General features: G+C 49.1%; 1 protein-coding gene and 1 pseudogene across 1 annotated transcript; one reads left to right on the top strand and one right to left on the bottom strand.

The window, feature by feature from the left end:
* Positions 1–1,676: 1,676 nt before the first annotated feature.
* LOC110293381 (extensin-like) lies at positions 1,677–2,492 on the bottom strand. The gene has a single exon (XM_021161218.1). It carries the CDS (start codon positions 2,490–2,492, stop codon positions 1,677–1,679), a length of 816 nt encoding a protein of 271 aa, XP_021016877.1.
* A 13,849-nt stretch (positions 2,493–16,341) lies between these two features.
* On the top strand, positions 16,342–16,786 carry LOC110293648 (annotated as a pseudogene).
* The last annotated feature ends 2,285 nt before the right edge of the window (positions 16,787–19,071 follow it).

Here is a 19,071-nt window from a genome sequence, read left to right as displayed (position 1 = left end):
TGAACATCTCAGGGGCTGCAGAGGACGTGCGCCCAACCCTCTGTCACCTCCCGACATTCAATCCTGAGTGACCTTCACCCACATCTCGTGCTTCTGAGCTTCAGTCTGCTTATTCCTACTAGTTATCTCGCTTGGCTGGATTTTTGTGGCTTGATGCAGCAGATATGGCCTTTGCATTCAGACAATCTAGGTTCGAATCCCATCCTAGCTAACTTCTAGCTGTGGCCACTGGACTGTTTCCCATTTTTAAATGTTTCTCACGGGTCTATGGGGCTGCTGTGGAGTTTAGTGAATATGCTGGTGAAGCTCTGTGCCTTGTCAACAATCCCTAGACCCTAGGGCAGACATTCTGAGCTGACAACGTGTGGGACAGCGGCACCAAGACCTCACCTGCACCCACAGACCCCACCTGCACCCACAGACCTCACCTGCACCCACAGGCTTCACCTGCACCCACAGGCCTCACCTGCACCCACAGACCTCACCTGTACCCACAGACCCCACCTGCACCCACAGGCTTCACCTGCACCCACAGACCTCACCTGCACCCACAGACCTCACCTGCACCCAAGACCCCAGCTGTACCCACAGACTCCACCTGCACCCAAGGGCCTCCTGTAATTCTTGTTTGTTTGTTTGTTTGAGTCAGGGTTTCTCTGTGTAGCCTTGGCTGTCCTGGAACTGACTCTGTAGATCGGGCTGAGATCCACCTGCCTCTACCTCCGAGTGCTTGGGATTAAAGGAGTGCTCCACAGCCTTCCAGCTTCACCTGCAGGTCTTAACTGTGCACCCTCAGGCCCCACAGCAAGCGCTGATGAGAGTTTTCTGCACAGAGGGTACTCGGTGCTTTCTCCCAGGAAACCCACTTAGCCTTTCTGCTCTGCCGCTTCTGACTGACACTCCTTCCTTCACACCTGCCCTTTGTTGCTCCTTTTCCTGAGCCCAGGCCTGACATCTAGACATTGCTTATCAAGATGTAGCCTTTAACTGCAAGCTTTGAAGATGCTGTCCCACTGACTCACTCCTGGGAGGGACAGTGGCCTAACTCAGGCCTATTGGGAGGTGGCTGTCTCAATTTGCTTTCTCTTGCCAACAGCTCAGTGCCACAGACAAGGTGAGGTGGAAAGAGAAGGGATTTTATTTGGTTTGGAGTTCTGGTTTACTGTCATGGACCACATCTGGTGATGGCTTTTGTGTTGGCAGTGTCCCAAGGAGCAAGGTGGTAAGTCAGTTTCTCTCTCTCTCTCTCTCTCTCTATCTGCTCTGGTCTCTTCTAAAACCATCAGGATTCAATCATAGGCCTCTGTTCTGATGAACTTTTCTAATCCAGCCACTTCCTTTATTTTTAACATTACGTTTATTTATTGTGCATGTGTGCATGTGTGTGGCACATGTGTGCGGGGCAGAGACTAATTGCAGGAGTCCATTCTTTCCTTCTGCTATGTGGGTTTGGGGGATTGAACTTAGTTGTCAGGTTTCTATGGCAAACATTCTTACCCACTGAGGCATCTTGTAAGCCCAAGGCACACCTTTAAATAGCATCCCTGATTTAAAGCTCCACTCTCTTAATGCCCCACAAACGAGATTAGATTTCAACATGATCTGGTAAGGACAAACCAGTAAAATACCAAGTCCCATCTCTCATCTCTGCGCTGATTAAGAAAGCAAAACCCTGTTCATAGCAGAGAGAGCAGAGGGTGCAGTTGGGGTCGGTGGGTGCAGTTGGGGTCGGTGGGTGCAGGTGGGGTCTGTGGGTGCAGGTGGTGTCTGTGGGTGCAGGTGGTGTCTGTCGGTGCAGGTGAGGTCTGTGGGTGCAGGTGAGGTCTGTGGGTGCAGGTGGGGTCTGTGGATGCAGGTGGGGTCTGTGGGTACAGGTGGGGTCTGTGGGTGTAGGTGGGGGTCTGTGGGTGCAGGTGGGGTCTGTGGGTGCAGGTGAGGTCTGTAGGTGGGTCTGTGGGTGCGGGTGAGGTCTGTGGGTGCAGGTAGGGTCTGTGGGTGCAGGTGAGGCCTGTGGGTGCAGGTGAGGTCTGTGGGTGCAGGTGGGGTCTGTGGGTGCAGGTGGTGTCTGTGGGTGCAGGTGAGGTCTGTGGGTAGAGGTGGGGTCTGTGGGTGTAGGTGGGGGTCTGTGGGTGCAGGTGGGGGTCTGTGGGTGCAGGTGAGGCCTGTGGGTGCAGGTGAGGTCTGTGGGTGCAGGTGAGGTCTGTGGGTGCAGGTGGGGTCTGTGGGTGTAGGTTGGGTCTGTGGGTACAGGTGGGGTCTGTGGGTGCAGGTGAGGTCTGTAGGTGGGTCTGTGGGTGCGGGTGAGGTCTGTGGGTGTGGGTGGGGTCTGTGGGTGCAGGTGAGGTCTGTGGGTGCAGGTGGGGTCCATGGGTACAGGTGAGGTCTGTGGGTGCAGGTAGGGTCTGTGGGTACAGGGCTGCAGCTGCAGGTGAGGTCTGTGGGTACAAGGCTAAGGGCTGCAGGTGTGGTCTGTGGCTACAGGTGAGGTCCATGGGTACAGGGCTAAGGGCTGCATCACAGGAGATGCCATGGCCAGCTCACCTTCCTAGGAACTGGTACCAGCTAGGGTATGGAGTAACTTGTCCAGGCACTTAGGATAAAATGTCAGAGCAAAATGGAGCATTTGTGTGCTCAATTGTACAGTGCATGTTTCCACTTCTCCCTGGAGGTGGTGGAGGGGTCTTGGGCTGCAGCAGCTGAGGGTGTCTCCCAGATTCCTTCTTGCAGAAGGGGAGGGCCCTGCGAGCCATGGCTCTGGGTAGTTTGGGAGCTTGAGGGAACTCTTCCAGCTGGGCTAAGTCAGCAGGGCTGGAGGAGGCAGGGTCTGCCGGAGGTCCACCGCATGCCTGTGCCTGTTGTCTTCTTTCCCTCTGAATTCAGAGCCTCCCTGTGTCTACCAACTCCCCAAGAGAGCTGAGTCGCAGCAAAGCTTCAGTGAGCCCGTGGGATAAGTTAAGGCTGGAGCTGAGCTGAGCTGAGCTGAGCTGGACAGGCTGTTTTTTTGGTCATGAGCCATATCAGAGAATCTGAAGCCACGTGTGCAAGGACATTTATTCCCCAGCCCCCTCTTCCCCCCGCCGCCCTGCCCTTCAGTTGAACATGTTACCTCTCACACTATTCCGTGTTCTGCTGGGCTCTCTTCTGCCTCTGCTCTCAATTCCCAGATGCTACAGGTAATGTTCCCTTTGTGGTAGTTTCTCTCTGCTGCCTGCTACACCTCCTTAGCAAGGATGGTCCTGACCCTTCCTGGCCCAGAGGAGCCCCAGAGCCAGCCCAGCTCCCACCATGTTAGTGGCAAGGGCTGTCCTTGTAGGACTCAACTAAGAGTTCCTTGTTTATTGCCTAACTCCCTCCATCCACCCATCACACTGAAGGATTATGAGCAGGGACCTTGGCTGCCTTGTCCCCAGAACAAGCCCCAGAATACAGTGCTTAATGGTCCACCCTGTTTGCATTGTATTTGTTTAGACAGGGTCTCTCTATGTAGCCCAGGCTAGCTTTGAACTTGATATCCTCCCACCTCAGTATCATGAGTGCTGAACAACGTTATCTTCATATTTGTTTTTTGGGGAAATGAGACACTAAGTGCAGACATCTTGAGGAACCTGTGGCTGAGCAAGCAAAGAGATGGGATGCGTAGGAGATGTGCTAAAGGGGACCAGACTGTCATCTTACGGGCTGGGCCATGGAGACAAGGGTGACCCTGTTGGCACAGCTGGAGGTAACTGTTGGTGGTGATGTCGGATTTGATATATCTGTGATGTTGATCTCTAGATGACTGTTGATGTTGTACTTCAGCCACAGTCAATTAGAAATGAAATTGAAGATGGAAGGATGTCATTCATAAAAGCAACCAGAGTGGCAGATGTCTGAGCATTTTAGACCTTGGGGACTTAAGGGTAGTTCTCTCTAAACAATCACCCTACTCAAGAGGGTGTAACTTTAATTTTTTCAAACCTTATTATTTTTTTAATTTTTCGAGACAGGGTTTCTCTGTATAGCCCTTGCTGTCCTGGAACTCACTTTGTAGACCAGACTGGTCTCGAACTCAGAAGTCCTCCTGCTTCTGCCTCCCAAGTGCTGGGATTAAAGGTGTGTGCCACCACTGCCCGGCTTCAACCCTTATTTTTAATGATGGTTCTTAATTGCTTTAAACTCCTTTGTGGCCCAATACCCACAAGAGGTAGCAGAAAAGAAAAGATATGGGGAAAGTGGACCTGTTTAGAAAGGTTTTTTGGAGCAACCCCCATCTGTGTTGTCTGGAAACTGGCAGTTCAGTTCATGGGTTAGCAGGCAGCTATTCAAAAACACTTCACAGACACATGAGCAGTCCAGTTCAGTAGAATCTGCTTAGTAACAGCTGTGACACAACCTAGCAGAGACAGCCAGGCCTCAATCTCAGCTCAAGTCAGCAGGAGGGACCCAGAGGGGCTCAGAGGGACACCAGGAGAAGTTCTTGGTTGTGTCTCTCTCAGGGAAGCAAAGATCAGCAAAGAAGTAAGACCCACAAGCCTTGCACAGCTAGTGTACCAGCAAGCCTAGCTCAGCCTCCATCACTCTGTAGAGTCCTATTTATACCTTCCAAACATCAGCACAGGTCTTACACATGCATCCAATCATCCTGAGTTCTCAGAGTCTTGACAAATGGAGCTCAACTACCCAATGTAAGGTGGACCCATACATGCGTGTTGTTAGCAAAGAATCCTTCCTCACCTGTCCTTTCACATGTTTGCTTTAGCATAACATCCTTTCTCCTGTGTCTGCTTCAGCTAAACATTCCTTTACCTTGTTTGTCCCAGAAAAACACCGTTCAACACAACTGACTTTCCAAAGAACCCTTAAGTTTCCACTGCAACCTTAGCATGCCCTGAGTTCAAGCCCTAGTACTAGGGAAGGGGAAGAATGGGAAAAAAGGAAGGGGGGAAGGGAGAGAAGGAGAGAGAAAGAAAGAGAAGAACCCTTTGGGATATAAGGGGCAGGGGTTGTGTCAGAAAACAAGTTTCAAGAGCATTTCCACATCCCCGCACAGTGATAACAGGAGTCTGCTTTGTGCTTTTGTTGGCTTTTGAGACAGTGTCTCATTATGTTACCCAGGATAGCCTGCTTTCCATCTTCCCGCTGTGTCCACACACACGCACCATAAGTGCTAGAATTGCACTTGAAGCGGGGACCTTCGGGAGCAGCAGGCAAGTGCACCACGTTTCTAGGGGGGAGTCTAGGGGAGCATGCCTAGAGTCAACTCTCTGCACTTAACATCAGTTCTTCCACATCCTGGCTGGGTAGGACTGGGCCAATTATGTCTACCCATAGTTTCCTGTCCTGTCAGATTTAAGGGATAAAAACAGGTGCCAGCCTGAGAACTTCATAGTACTACCTGGTAAGCAGGGAACAGCTGCCGTGGGTCAACAGTAAGAAGCATAAATCCCATTAGCAGGATCCTGAGGTGTACACACTGGAAGAAGTGCTGAGGCACAGGTGAATGGAGAGCAAAGGTTCTAGTTATTCTGATTTTGTTTTGTTTTGAAACAGGGTCTTACCTTGCCACCCAGGATGATCTCAAACTTGTAGACTCCAGAGATTCTCTCAGCTTCCCAAGCATTGGGACTACAGACTTGTACCATGGCTAGCTTGATAAGAAAGGACACGTGAGCCAGGCAGTGGTGATGTAATCCTTTAATCTCAGTGCTTGTGAGGCAGAGGCAGGCAGATCTCTGAGTTGGAGGACAGCCTAGTCTACAGAGTGAGTTCCAGGACAGCCAGGGCTACACAGAGAAACCCTGTCTCAAGAAGAAGGAGGAGGGGGAGGGGGAGGAGAAGGAGGAGGAGGAGGAAGAGAAGAAGAAGAGAGAAGAAGAAGAGAGAAGGGAGAAGGAGGGAGAAGGGAGAAGGAAGGAGAAGGAGAAGAAGAAGGGAGGAGGAGAAGGAGGGAGAAGGGAGAAGGAAGGAGAAGGAGAAGAAGAAGGGAGGAGGAGAACAAGAAGAAGAAGAAGAAGAAGAAGAGAGAAAAGAAGAAGAGAGAAGCCGGGCGTGGTGGCGCACGCCTTTAATCCCAGCACTCGGGAGGCAGAGGCAGGCGGATTTCTGAGTTCGAGGCCAGCCTGGTCTACAAAGTGAGTTCCAGGACAGCCAGGGCTACACAGAGAAACCCTGTCTTGAAAAACCAAAAAAAAAAAAAAAAAAAGAAGAAGAGAGAAAAGAAGAAGAGAGAAGGGAGAAGGAGGGAGAAGGGAGAAGGAGAAGAAGGGAGGAGGAGGAGGAGAAGAAGAAGAAGAGAGAAAAGAAGAAGAGAGAAAAGAAGAAGGGAGAAGGGAGAAGGAGAAGAAGAAGGGAGGAGGAGAAGAAGGGAGAAGCAGAAGAAGAAAGGAGAAGAAAGAAGAAAGAAGAAAGAAGAAGAAAGAAGTGTGTGTGTGTGTGTGTGTGTGTGTGTGCACGTGCGTGCATGTGCGCCCTGGCACTCTTGTGGAGGTCAGAAAACAATTGCTAATTTTTGCTTTTGAGACAGGGTTTCTTGGGGTCCCAAGGGTTGAATCCAGTTGCTTAGTCTGCTGAGCTATCCTAAGCACCTCCTCCTCCCTTCTTCTTCTCCTTCTCCTTCCTTCTCCCTTCTCCCTCCTTCTCCCTTCTCTCTTCTTCTTCTCTCTTCTTCTTCTCTTCCTCCTCCTCCTCCTTCTCCTCCCCCTCCCCCTCCTCCTTCTTCTTGAGACAGGGTTTCTCTGTGTAGCCCTGGCTTGTTAAATACATGTTTGATTTAGGGTGTTTTTAAGATAACCTTAGGCTGAGCAATATTATATGTCAGCTAAAAGTTTAGGAAAAATTGGTTGGGTGTGGGGTGGTGCAGGGACTTGGAAGGCAGAGGTAGTCCAAATAATTTTAGGCCAGCCAGGGCCACATAGTAAGACCCTAAATGAATTAATAAAGTTTAGAAAAATTCAGGGGCTCTGGAGAACCTCAGACTAAACCAGGTCAGTGCAAGGGGAAAAGCCAGGACTGTGGGGTGTGGCTGAGCAGGGATCCACTTAAGACTCTATAGTTTTCTATCTGTTCTTATTCACAGGAGCTGAGGGCAGGGAGCTGGAGAGGTGGCTCAGGGTTAAGTGCATTGGCTGCTTTTCCAGAGGACTCAGGTTCAGTTCCTAGCACGCACGTGATGGATCACAAATAATTCTACTTCCAGGGGATCTGACAACCTATTCTGGCCTCCATCAGCACAAATCTGGTACACAGACATGCAGACAAAACACTCACACATATAAAATAAATAGTAATTTATCTGGGTATGATGGAGCAGGGCTTTAAAGCCCAGCACTGGGAAGGCAGAGGCAAGTGGATCTCTATGCATTCAAGGCCTGCCTGGTCTACAGGGTGAGGTCCATGATAGCCAGGGCTATGTAGTAAAACCCTGTCTCAAACAAAATAAAACAAAATATCCAAAAACATTCAAAAGAGGGGAAGAGGGTCTAAGAGCTTCTTAGACCCTTCTGGAAGGTGAGTTGCAACGGAACTCAGGCAGATGCGACATCACGGCAGTTGTGCTTCATCCACGTGAGTGGGTGGTGGGCTCCCTACTTACATAGCTGTCAACCAAACACAAATGCAGATATGGACAATTCTATTCTTTCGTTTCCTAATTATCCTCCCTGCTTTTTAAATTTTTCTTTCTTTCTTTTTTACATTTTCCGTTTAGTTATTTTGTGTGCACGTGTGGACATGCATGCCATGCCATGGTATAGATATGGAGGCCAGACAACTAGTAGGAGTCTATTCTCCACTTCACTGTGTAGGTCTGGGGATTTGAACTCTGATCTTCAGGCTTGGCTGCAGGTGCTTTGACTCACTGAGCCATCTCACTGGCCCTTCTTTGTTAACTGTCAGGATTTTTCTGATCTTTGCTGGTCCCTCTTAAAGTGGAAACTTTAAGGGTTCTTTGGAAAGTCATTTGGATGGTGTTTTTCTGGGGCCAACTCATGAAGGAACACTTCTTTAAAATGGACACAGGTGTGAAAGGCTAAGGCAGACTCGTGACGGAACGTTTTGCTGAAGCAGACACAGGAGAGAGGATGTTCTGTTAGAGCAAGTACGTGAAAGGACATGTGATGAAGGATTCTTTGCTAGTGACACTCACGTATTGGTCCGCCTTACCTTGCATAGCTAAGCTGCATTTGTCAGGACTCTGCAGACTTGGGCTGATCGGATGCACGGGCTGAGGCAAGGCACGGGGAGGACACGTGATGTTTGCAGGGTCTGAGTAGGACTCCACTGAGTGACAGAGACAGAGCTTGGCTTGCTGGGACACTTGCTAGGCAAGGCTTGTGGGTCTTGAGTCTTCTCTGATCTTTGCTTCCCTAAGAGAGACACAACCAAGAAATTCTCCTGGTGGGGTCCCTCCTGCTGACTTGAGCTGAGGTTGAGGCCTGGCTGTCTCTACTAGGTTGTGTCACAGCTGTTGCTAACACTACTCTACCAAACTGGACTGCTGGTGTATCCATGAAGTCTTTTCAAATAGGTAGAGCTGCCTGCTAACCTGTGAACTGAACTGCTGATTTCCAGACATCACAGATGGGAGGTGCTCCAAAGAACCTTTTTAAACAGGTCCACTTCCTCCATATCCTTTCTTTTCCATTACCTCTGGTGGGTGGTGGGCTACAAGGGAGGTTAAAGCGTTTAAGAACCATCATTAAAAATAAGATTTGAAGAAAATTAAAGTTACATAGGGAAGTATTCTGTCAAGCTACACCCCAACCCTTCCAAAGGGCTTCTGTCCCTCCCTCCTTCCTGTCTTTATTCACCTCTCTCTCTTCTTCCTGCCTCTCTTTTTATTTTATGTAACATTATGTATAAGTATATGTATCTGAGTGTTTGTATATACACCATATGTGTACAATGCCCATGGAGGCCAGAAGAGGGAGTCAGACCCCTTGGGGGCAGTTGTTAGCTGCTTGACATGTGTGCTCAACCAAATTTTGGTCCTGGGAGGGCATAGCAAGTACTCTGGACTACTGAGCTATCTCTCCAGCCCTTCTTTCTTTTGAAGAGCTTATAATCTTCTTGCCTCAGCCTCCTGATTCCAAGCCTGTGCCACCATATCTGACCTTCCAAAGGACTGTGTGTGTTTGTGTAGTATATGTGTATGTGGCATATGTGGTATATGTTTGTGTATATGTATGTGGCATGTGTGCGTGTTTAGGTGGGTAGTACCTCTGCATGTGTATGAAGACCAGAGAACATTTAAAGCTCCCTGTCTTATTCCCTGTAGATAAGGTCTCTTGCTGAACTTGGAGCCAGTGGACAGAAAGCACTCAAAACACTCCTGCTTACATTCCACCCCTAGTGTGTAACTAAAGTTACATATTACTCCCTAGCACTGGGGTTAGAGGTATGCTTGGCTTTTTCACATGAGTGCCAAGGATTTAGACATAAGTCTTCATGCATATGCAGTCTGTGCTTTTACCCAATGAGTTATTTCTGCAACCTGTCAAAGAGCTTTGAAGTATATACAAAGTGGTCTGTGTCTTTAATTCCAGCCCTCTGGAGGCAGAGGTAGGCAGATCTCGGTGAATTCTGGCTAGCCTGGTCTGCATAGAAAGTTTCAGTAAAGTCAGGGCTACATAATAGAGAGACCTTGCCTCAAAAGACAAGCCAGAAAGAAAAGTAAAAAGAAATATATATATACACATAATACATACATACATATATATATATATATATATATATATATATATATGTATAAAAGTTTCATTTAGTTATTTTATTGTGTGTGGACGCTGTGTGTATACACAGTGTGTGTGTGCTCAGTGTATGTGCAGAGGTTAGAGGACAATTATTGGGGGCTGGCTTTCTCCTTTCCCCATGTAGGCTTTGGGATAGAACTCAGATCATCAGGCTTAGTGGCAAGTGTTGCTATCCACTGAACTTCTTACTGCTCCCCCTTCCCACAGTTTTGATGGCTCCCGTGGGGCAGAGTGGACACAAGTGACCATTGAGGGGGCTGTTACTCTGGGGTGACAAGTGTGATGACAAGTGTGGCCTTGGACATAGGGACACAACATCTAGTGAGGACAGAGCAGTGGCCAACCCTGCTCTCTTGCAGTTTTCTCCCCCAGTTCTTGGATTCCTGGCTCCTGGGCCAGTTCTCAAACCCAGTCATCCACAGATACTGAACCCTGTTCCCACACTAGGCCTGGGTTAGAGCTGACACCCTGTCTTGGGTTCTCTGTGCTGTGAAGAGTCAGGGCATGGGTATGGCTGGGCTCCACAAGGCTGTTGCTATGTGATGGGGTGGGGAGTGGGGTAGTTAGAGGAGGGATGGTAGGACAGCCCAGCCAGCCTGCATGATTTGGGGGTGAGTGAGGCTGGAATGTGGGTCTGGTCTTGTTTTCATTGCTCTGTGACAGGCTTGGAAGAACAGGCAGAAGTGAAGTCTGAGCCAAGGACTTAACATGTTGTCACGGCTGTGGTCACCTTTGTGAGGAGGCTGTGTTTAGGACTTCCACGGTAGACTGAGATGTTAAGTCTGGTGGACAGAGAGGGGGTGGTGAGCACCCGGCTGTGCTGCTGGCTGTCGTTCTGGGCATGAGAGGCTAAGCCTGACCCCGTGTGCAGGTCTAGACTGCAGTATTTCCAATTACTGTGAGTGGCTTGGCTGGAGAAACCATCCAGCAGAAGAAATGTGCGGTGCTGGAGAGATGGCTCAGCAGTTAGGAGCGAGCACTGGTGGCTTTTCCAGAGGACCTGGGTTCAATTCCCAGCACCCACATGGCAGCTCACAACAGTCTGTAGCTCCAATCCCAGCAGATCTGGCACCTTCATAGATGTACATACAGGCAAAACATCAATGCACATAAAATAAAAACAAGTCATTAAAGAAATGAGGGGCCCTATGGCGGGGGATGAGGGAGTGCAAGGGTGGGAGGCATCTTTTCTAGGCATCTTTCTTGATTCAAACCAATTTCTTCCTGAGGGACAAATGCCACTACCATTGCTGTTGATTTTATGTGATTATGGACAAAGAAATCCAAACATGGAGGAAGCTAAGTCTTTATGACCCTGTTATAATCTGCCATAATCATAGGCAGGTTTGATCACTGTTGAAGTTCTCGGACTGATCACTTTAGACAGATGTCTTCTGAGATGCCTTCTCTCCCCAGGCTCATTCAGTAACCTCCCCTCCAAATCTCCCTTTGTGCTAAAAACCTAAGACGATGCTTTTTCCTGCAGGCGTGGCCATGTTCAAGGGAAAGGAGATCCTAGCTGTGCCCTGGCTGTCCTCTGCCACTCTCATTTAGAGACTTGCCTGGACTAAGGTGTGATGTTCTAGCTCCCTCTCCCTCTGCTTTGTCCATAGACAGAAGGTGCCTGGACTAGAGGGTTCTGTGTTTCCTGTGCAGCCAGTGTCCAAGGTGGCCTGAGGACGGTGCTTCTCGGGTTCCTCCAGCACTGAACCGCTCTTGGCTGCTCTAGGAACACTCGAGCAGCCCCGGGGAGAAAGTGCATGGATGGCCCAGGGTCCCTGGCCATAGCCAGCACCTGTCTGCCTGCCAGGGCTCTGGGTTACCTTAGAAATATACACTTAGACTTGGGCTTATGCCCTGCTCGACTGCAGTTGCTCTGTGCCAGTCTGTGCCAGCCCATTCCTCTTAGGCCTGATTCACCCTGTGCACTGGGCTGCAGTGGAGGGCGGGTCGGAGATGACTCAGTGTAAATCCTTCTGGGATAGTCCTTTACCAGAACCCTGCTGGTTAGAATCCCAACAGCATGGGCTGGCAAAATGGCCTAGCCTGGAAAAGTGCTTGTTGCTAATTTGACTTGCGTTTGATCCCTGGAACCATATTGTAGAAGGCGAGAACCAGCCATGAATTGTTTTCTGATCTCCATGTAGATACTGTGGCACATACTGCTAACCCTCCCAAAATAAATACGTGAGATTTAAAAGGTTTAAAAAGAATTTCTGCTGGGCAGTGGTGGTGCATGCCTTTAATCCTAGCACTCGGGAGGCAGAGGCAGGTGGATCTCTGTGAGTTCCAGGCCAGCCTGGTCTACAAAGAGAGTTCCAGGACAGCCAGGGCCACAAAGAGAAACCCTGACTTGAAAAAGCAAGCAAGCAAGCAAGCAAGCAAGCAAGCAGGCAAGCAAGGGAACAAAAGAATTTCAACTGTGTATCTCTTGCCAACAGTTTCTTATATGTGTTCTGTTTTCCTGCTCAGCTCTGAGGGACAAAGCCCACGGAGAGCCATTTCTCTTTGGAAGCCTGCATTCTTCCCCAAGCCTACCAGCTGTAAGCAGATGGACTTCTCTTCCCGTGGCTTCAGTATTTGGTCATGGATACAAGAGAGTGAGTGCCAGCTTGGCCTTCCTTGCTGCGTGGCCTTGAGGGAACTGTTTTATCTCTCCTGAGCCTGGGTCCTCATCTGTAAGATGCTGGCGGGTTCCTTCTTGGTGGGGTTATATCATACTAAATGAAGTACAGTAGACATGGATGCGGAGCCCAGAGGTGGTACAGCATGCAGTGGTGAAAGCCTGACCATCCTGCAGCCTCTACCCAGGGTGTCACTGGGTTGAGAAGTCACTGTGGTTCCCACAGGTCCATATATGTGTTGTATTTATGTATAGCCACACTGTGCTTACAGGTGTGTGTGCTATGTTTGTGTGCACCAAGGGTGGGTATGTGTAAACAGAACTGCGTGGGCACGCCTGGGCGCCTGTCTGCACATGGCTGAGTGCGCAAGCGTTTTTTTTTTTTTCCCCCAGTACTATTAGCAGAAAGCTGTAATTACGCTTTACGGCGGCGGCTGCAGCAACGGCTGGGCTCCCCTAGCCATTAAGCTGCTCATCTGGGAGGGGTGGGGGAACGAGGACCACCCGCACCCTCCCAGTCCCTGCATGCTGCATGAGCACACAGCCACCCCCCTCTCTCACCATATGCCTGTGTTTTACAGTTCTTTGGTGCATGGTGCTCATCGAGTGGCTAATTAGCAAAATGAATTAATTGACATCCATACGTGTAATTAGCAAATGCTTATAAGCAGCTATTCTCCTTGGGATGTCTAAATTTCCAAGGGTCAGATGCTGGGGGCTGCTGTGGGGGGTAAATAAGAGATGAGAGCTGCTCGTGTGAGCACCAAGACCTGCGTTGGGGGGTGGGGTGGGCTCTGTGTGCTTGCCAGGCTGGAGGAGGGGGAGGGTGGGGGAAGAAATACATAGGGGTCTGGGAGGAGAAACTGACTCCATACCCTGGTGATCAGGAGCCCTGGGTTCTGGTGACATACCTGTGATTTCCTCTGTGGCCCTGGGTAGGACCTTTGTCTCTCTGGGCCAGCCTCTACTTCTTGTGTCTTTATATTGGGGTGTGTATGCACAGGAAGGTGGAGGCCAGAGGGTAACCTGGGCAGTCATTACTTAGGTGCCATCCAGTTTGCTTTTCTGATTGGTTCAGGGTCTCTCAGTGGCCTGGTGAGAGCTCAGCAGTTAAGAGCACTGGCTGGCTGGACAATCAGGAAGATCAGAGTTTGGATCCCAGAACTCACATAAGAAACCAGGTGTCCTGTGCATGCCTCTAATGCCTGCTCCAAGAGTGAGCGTGGAGACAGGAGGATCACTGGGACTTGTTTTCCAGCCTAACTGAGAAAATGGGAGTCTCACGTTCAGGGGAAGATGTTACCTCAGAGGAGCAGCTCAAGAATAATAAGGAAAGTAGAGCTGCTGCTGATGCCCTCCTCTGGATCCTTGTATGTACATGCTCACCCCCACCCCCACCCACATACACACCCGAACACACCCACATACACACCCCCACCCCCACACATGCTCACCCACACTCCCATACCCACCTACACATGCCACCACCTCCACATATGCCCACACACCTACACCCATATGCCCCCCAGACCCACAATGCCTGCCCAACACCCATATCCACCCCACCCACAAACTCACGCCCATATGCAACCTCCTCCACACCATACCACATACACAGACCACATACCCACACACATACACACACACTTAACTACCACATATGCAAACAGACCACACACACATATACATACACATACCACACCACACACATAAACCACACATATACATATACACAACACACACAGATAACACACACACATACACCACACCACATGGAAAACACCACAGAGACTACACACACATATATATACACACATACCACACCACACACACACACACACACACACACACATATATACTACACTCAACACTATATACACACATACCATACCACACACACCACATACCCAGTCTACAGATACACACACCACACCACATCCCACCACCACTCTCACCCTCCACCCCTCTACATATATACATCCACATACCACATATACCACACACACACAGACCACACAGACCATAGACCCACACATACACACACCATACCCCCCTCATATACACACATAATCAGACACACGCACACAACTCCACACTCCCATCCCTCCACACCACACACACACACACACACACATATGCACGCACAGAGCAATATTATTCTGCCTAAAAAATTAAAATAAAGATGTCTGCCAAGTCATGGTGGTGTACGCCTTTAATCCCAGCACTTGGGAGGCCAAAGCAGGCAAATTGTGAGTTTGAGACCAGCCTGATCTACAAAGTGAGTTCCAGGACAGCCACGACAGTTACACAGAGAAACCCTGTCTCAAACACACACACACACACACACACACACACACACACACACACTCACACACTCACAGACATAGACAGACAGAAAGAGAGAGAGACAGAGAGACAGAGACAGAGAGAGACCGAGATAGACAGAAAGAGAGATAGAGAGAGAGAGACAGAGACAGAGTGAAACACGCAGTTGGGAGAGAGGTGTGGGAAGGTTCTGGAAGGAGGTGGAGGGGTAATGGGAATGAGATGGCAGTGGTGGACATGATAAAACACATTGTATTCATGTGAAATTCTAAAGAATAAAACAAACAAAAGCAAAGCATCTCTGAAGTGGAAACTTAAGGGTTCTTTGGAAAGTCAATTGTGTTGGATGCTGTTTCCGCTGAGGCAAGCACATGGAGGAGTGTCTTACTAAAGTGGACACAGGTGAAAGGCTCAGACTGACTTGGGGAGGACTGTTCACTGAAGCAGACTCAGGAGAGAAGAGGTTTTGTTCAGGCAAGCAGGTGAAAGGGCACACGATGGATTCTTTGCTAACAGCATGTTTGTATTGGTCTGCCTTACCTTGTGTAGTTGAGCTGCATTTGTCTGGATTCCATAGAGAGAAACACACCAAACACTTGTGGCGATGTGCTGCAGCTTCTTGCCAGGTCTGTGGCCTCAGGCTGACTGGCAGTACTGTCAGCTGAGACAGACGCATGCACTGAAGCAAGACCTGTGGAGAACACGTGATGTTTGGAGGGTATAATAAATAGGACTCTAGAGGCTGAGCTAGGCTTGCTGGTACAGCTAGCTGTGCAAGGCTTGTGGGTCTCGCTTCTTCCTGATCCCCTTTCCCCGAGAGAGGCACAGCCAAGAACTTCTGGTGGTCCTCCTGGTCCCTCCTGCTGACTTGACCTGAGGCTGAGGCCTGGCTGTCTCTGCTAGGTGGTGCCACCACCACGGATTCCTGTTTGCTATCCTGACTACTGAACTAGACTGCTGTCTAGGGTTTCTATTCTGCACAAACATCATGACCAAGAAGCAGTTGGGGAGGAAAGGGTTTATTCAGCTCACATTTCCATACTGCTGTTCATCACCAAAGGAAGTCAGGACTGGAACTCAAGCAGGTCAGAAATCAGGAGCTGATGCAGAGGCCATGGAGGGATGTTCTTTACTGGCTTGCTTCCCCTGGCTTGCTCAGCCTGCTCTCTTATAGAACCAAGACTACCAGCCCAGAGACGGTCCCACCCACAAGGGGCCTTTCCCCCTTGATCACTAATTGAGAAAATGCCTTACAGTTGGATCTCATGGAGGCATTTCCTCAACTGAAGCTCCTTTCTCTGTGATAACTCCAGCTGTGTCAAGTTGACACAAAACTAGCCAGTACAACTGCCTATACCTGTCTGAGATCCTGAAGCTGCCTGCCACCTGCCTGCCACCAAGCCTCCCACATCCACCATGTCTGGTCTCTCTTCTTCGGGAGTTGAAGAACCCATCTCAGCAGAAGCAGAAAGTTCCCAGGGGAGCTGAGCAGAGGGGACTGTGTAAAACTTTAGTGTCTTCATAGGTTCAAAACGACATCGGGATACCAAAGCCTGAGGAGAATGCTTTGAAAACTGAGCAACCAACCAGCAAAAGAAAGGGTTGTTAAAAACAAAATGAGAGGATAGCAGCAGCCATCCTCCAGACAGTGTGCGATTGTTCCAAAGTCAGTACCATGAGCCACAATTCTCAAGCCTTCTTGCCCACCAATGCCGGACTTCCTCCAAGCTATGAGACAATCAAAGAGGAGTACGGGGTGACTGAGCTGGGTGAACCCAACAACTCAGCTGTTGTGAGGACCACTGTGATCCACATGCCCAGAGAGGTGTCGGTGCCTGACCATGTGGTCTGGTCCCTGTTCAATATGCTCTTCTTCAATGCCTGCTGCCTGGGCTTCATTGCCTATACCTACTCTGTGAAGTCCAGGGACAGGAAGATGGTGGGCAATGTGATTGGAGCCCAGGCCTACGCCTCCACTGCCAAGTGCCTGAATATCAGCTCCCTGATCTTCAGCAACCTTATGGTCATTATCTGCATCATTATCTTCTCTACCACCTCTGTGGTAGACTTTCAGTCATTTTCACAAAGAACACCCCATTCTGGATTCTAGCTGCCCTGTGCTCCATGGTCCACATATGCCCCGCCCCTAGCCCCGCCCCTAGGCTCAAGCCTCGACCCTTTACCCTACCCACATGCAAATGTTACCTTCACTTATCTGTCCACAGTGGATTCAATAAAGTGCACGGGGTGGCAACTCTGAAAAAAAAAAACAAAAAACAAAACGAAAATGATTGTCGAAGCAAAATGAAAATGAAATATTCCAAAAATTAAAAAAGCAAAATGGAAATAGTAGTGGAAAAATAAAAGATATAGGATTAATATAGAGATTTAATGACAATAATTATTCCAGAAATGGAGTAACCCCAAAAGAAATATGATTTCCTAGACACAGCCTATAGATTAAAAGTGTCTACCAAATGTCTAGGCAAAAAAAACCCTAAATAAATAACAAAGATGTGATGCAGGCCATTGCCACCAAGCCAGATGATCTGGGTTTGATTGTAAAACCCACATGGCAGAAGGAGAGAAGTGAGCCCTGAAGGTTGTCCTCTGACCTTCACGTGCACACCATGGCATGCACACGCTCCCACTGCCCCAGACTGTAATAAAACTTTAAAAGAACTTCAGAGGTGCTTGTCATCAAGTCTGATGGCCCTCCTTTGATCACTGGGAGGGATCTACTTGGTAAAGAAGAAAACTGGCTCCAGAAAGTCGTCCTGTGACTTCCACACACGTGCTGTGGCACATGTACACACGTACACAGAGAAAGAGAGAACTTCAAAATAAGTCATGTAATTCAAATTTAAAAACCATTCAAACTAGAAGTGGAATGTGTGATCATTTGGTCCAACTGAGTCACGTGGCCTAGCATTCAAGGAAGATGCCTGTGCAGTCTCCGCAGTCTCCCATTCCTTGGGAGGTGGAGGCCTGTGTGTGAGTGATGCTGTCAGCCAGCCTAGAGCAGACGACGAGGTAGAGGCTCTTAGGAGGAAAGGAGGAGGAGAGGCTAGCCATCTGAAGGGATGAGGAAAGTGTTGGTGATGAGCACAGAGGTGTGACCTGTCCAGACCAACCAACCGGTTCCGCCGACCTGAAAAGTGTGTATAAACCCAGAAGAGCGGTATAAGGAAGCAGAAAAGGAGATGTAGACTCCTGGGGGAACAAGTAGGTCTACAGGGAAGGAGAAGCCACAGTGGGAACCCACATGCCTCTGATATTACTAAGAATCCCACAGCCTGTAATGAAACCGTACAGTTTGATAGGATCAATCTATCAGTTATCTGAAGGCATAATTATGATTACAGGACGGAACTCCACGTCACTTACTTTGACAATCTGACAGTTCCAAAAGTCAGAGATATAAAGGGGAGAGGAGAGCTGGGGCAAAGCAAGGGCTTCGACAGCTTCCATTATACAAAGTGTGTGTAGAGGTCACACACAACGGTCTGCAGATGATGGAGCAGTGGCAAAGGGTGCATTTGTATTGCTTACCGCAGAGAGGTAACCAGACTGGAACTACAGATGTTGATGGAGGGGGAGGGGAGCTACAGTGGGCTGTGTTCTAACTGATTACTGACCACAGAGCAGCAGGCCAAATGTTTGTCATGTTTCAACTGATAAAGCAAGGAATAGTGGAACGAACGCACTGTATAGAAAAATGGAGATAGGCTCGGCAAGCCTATCGACTCAGGGGATGGATCAGGTAGATCTCAAATTCAAGGCCTGCATGGGCTGCAGTGACTTTTGGGTGATTATGCATGTATGGTGTGTGTGCATGCATGTTTGCACGTGGGCGTGCATAAATGTGGAAGCAGAGGTTGATATCAGGGCAGAGTCCCTCAGCTGAGCTCCCAGCTCATCAGTGCAGCTGGTCTGTTGGGATTACTGGTAGGCAACTATGCCTGCCTGGTATTTACATGGGTGCTGGAATCCAAAGTCTAGTTGTCATCCATACATAGCAAGCACTTCACCCTAGACTAAGCCAGCTGTCTTATTAAATAATTCTTAAAATGTTACTTATTTAATGTCTATGAGTACACTGTAGCTGTCTTCAGACACATCAGAAGAGGGCATCAGATCCCATTACACATGGTTGTGAGCCACCATGTAGTTTCCGGGAATTGAACTCAGGACCTCTGGAAGAGCAGTCTCTAATGAGATCTGATTCCCTCTTCTGGCCTGCAGGCATACATGCAAGGCAGAACCCTGTATAAATAAGTAAATTTTAAAAACATATACTTTAGCCGGGCGTGGTGGCGCATGCCTTTAATCCCAGCACTCGGGAGGCAGAGGCAGGCGGATTTCTGAGTTCAAGGCCAGCCTGGTCTACAAAGT

The sequence above is a fragment of the Mus caroli genome, chromosome 4, assembly GCF_900094665.2.
Source record: "Mus caroli chromosome 4, CAROLI_EIJ_v1.1, whole genome shotgun sequence".
NCBI classification, from domain to species: domain Eukaryota; kingdom Metazoa; phylum Chordata; class Mammalia; order Rodentia; family Muridae; genus Mus; species Mus caroli.
This window is presented reverse-complemented; position numbering and strand designations above follow the sequence as displayed.

Bases quoted from the DNA above. Each gene is read 5' to 3' on its own strand.
- LOC110293381 (XM_021161218.1), bottom strand. From the start codon at position 2,492: ATGGACCTCACCTGTAGCCACAGACCACACCTGCAGCCCTTAGCCTTG.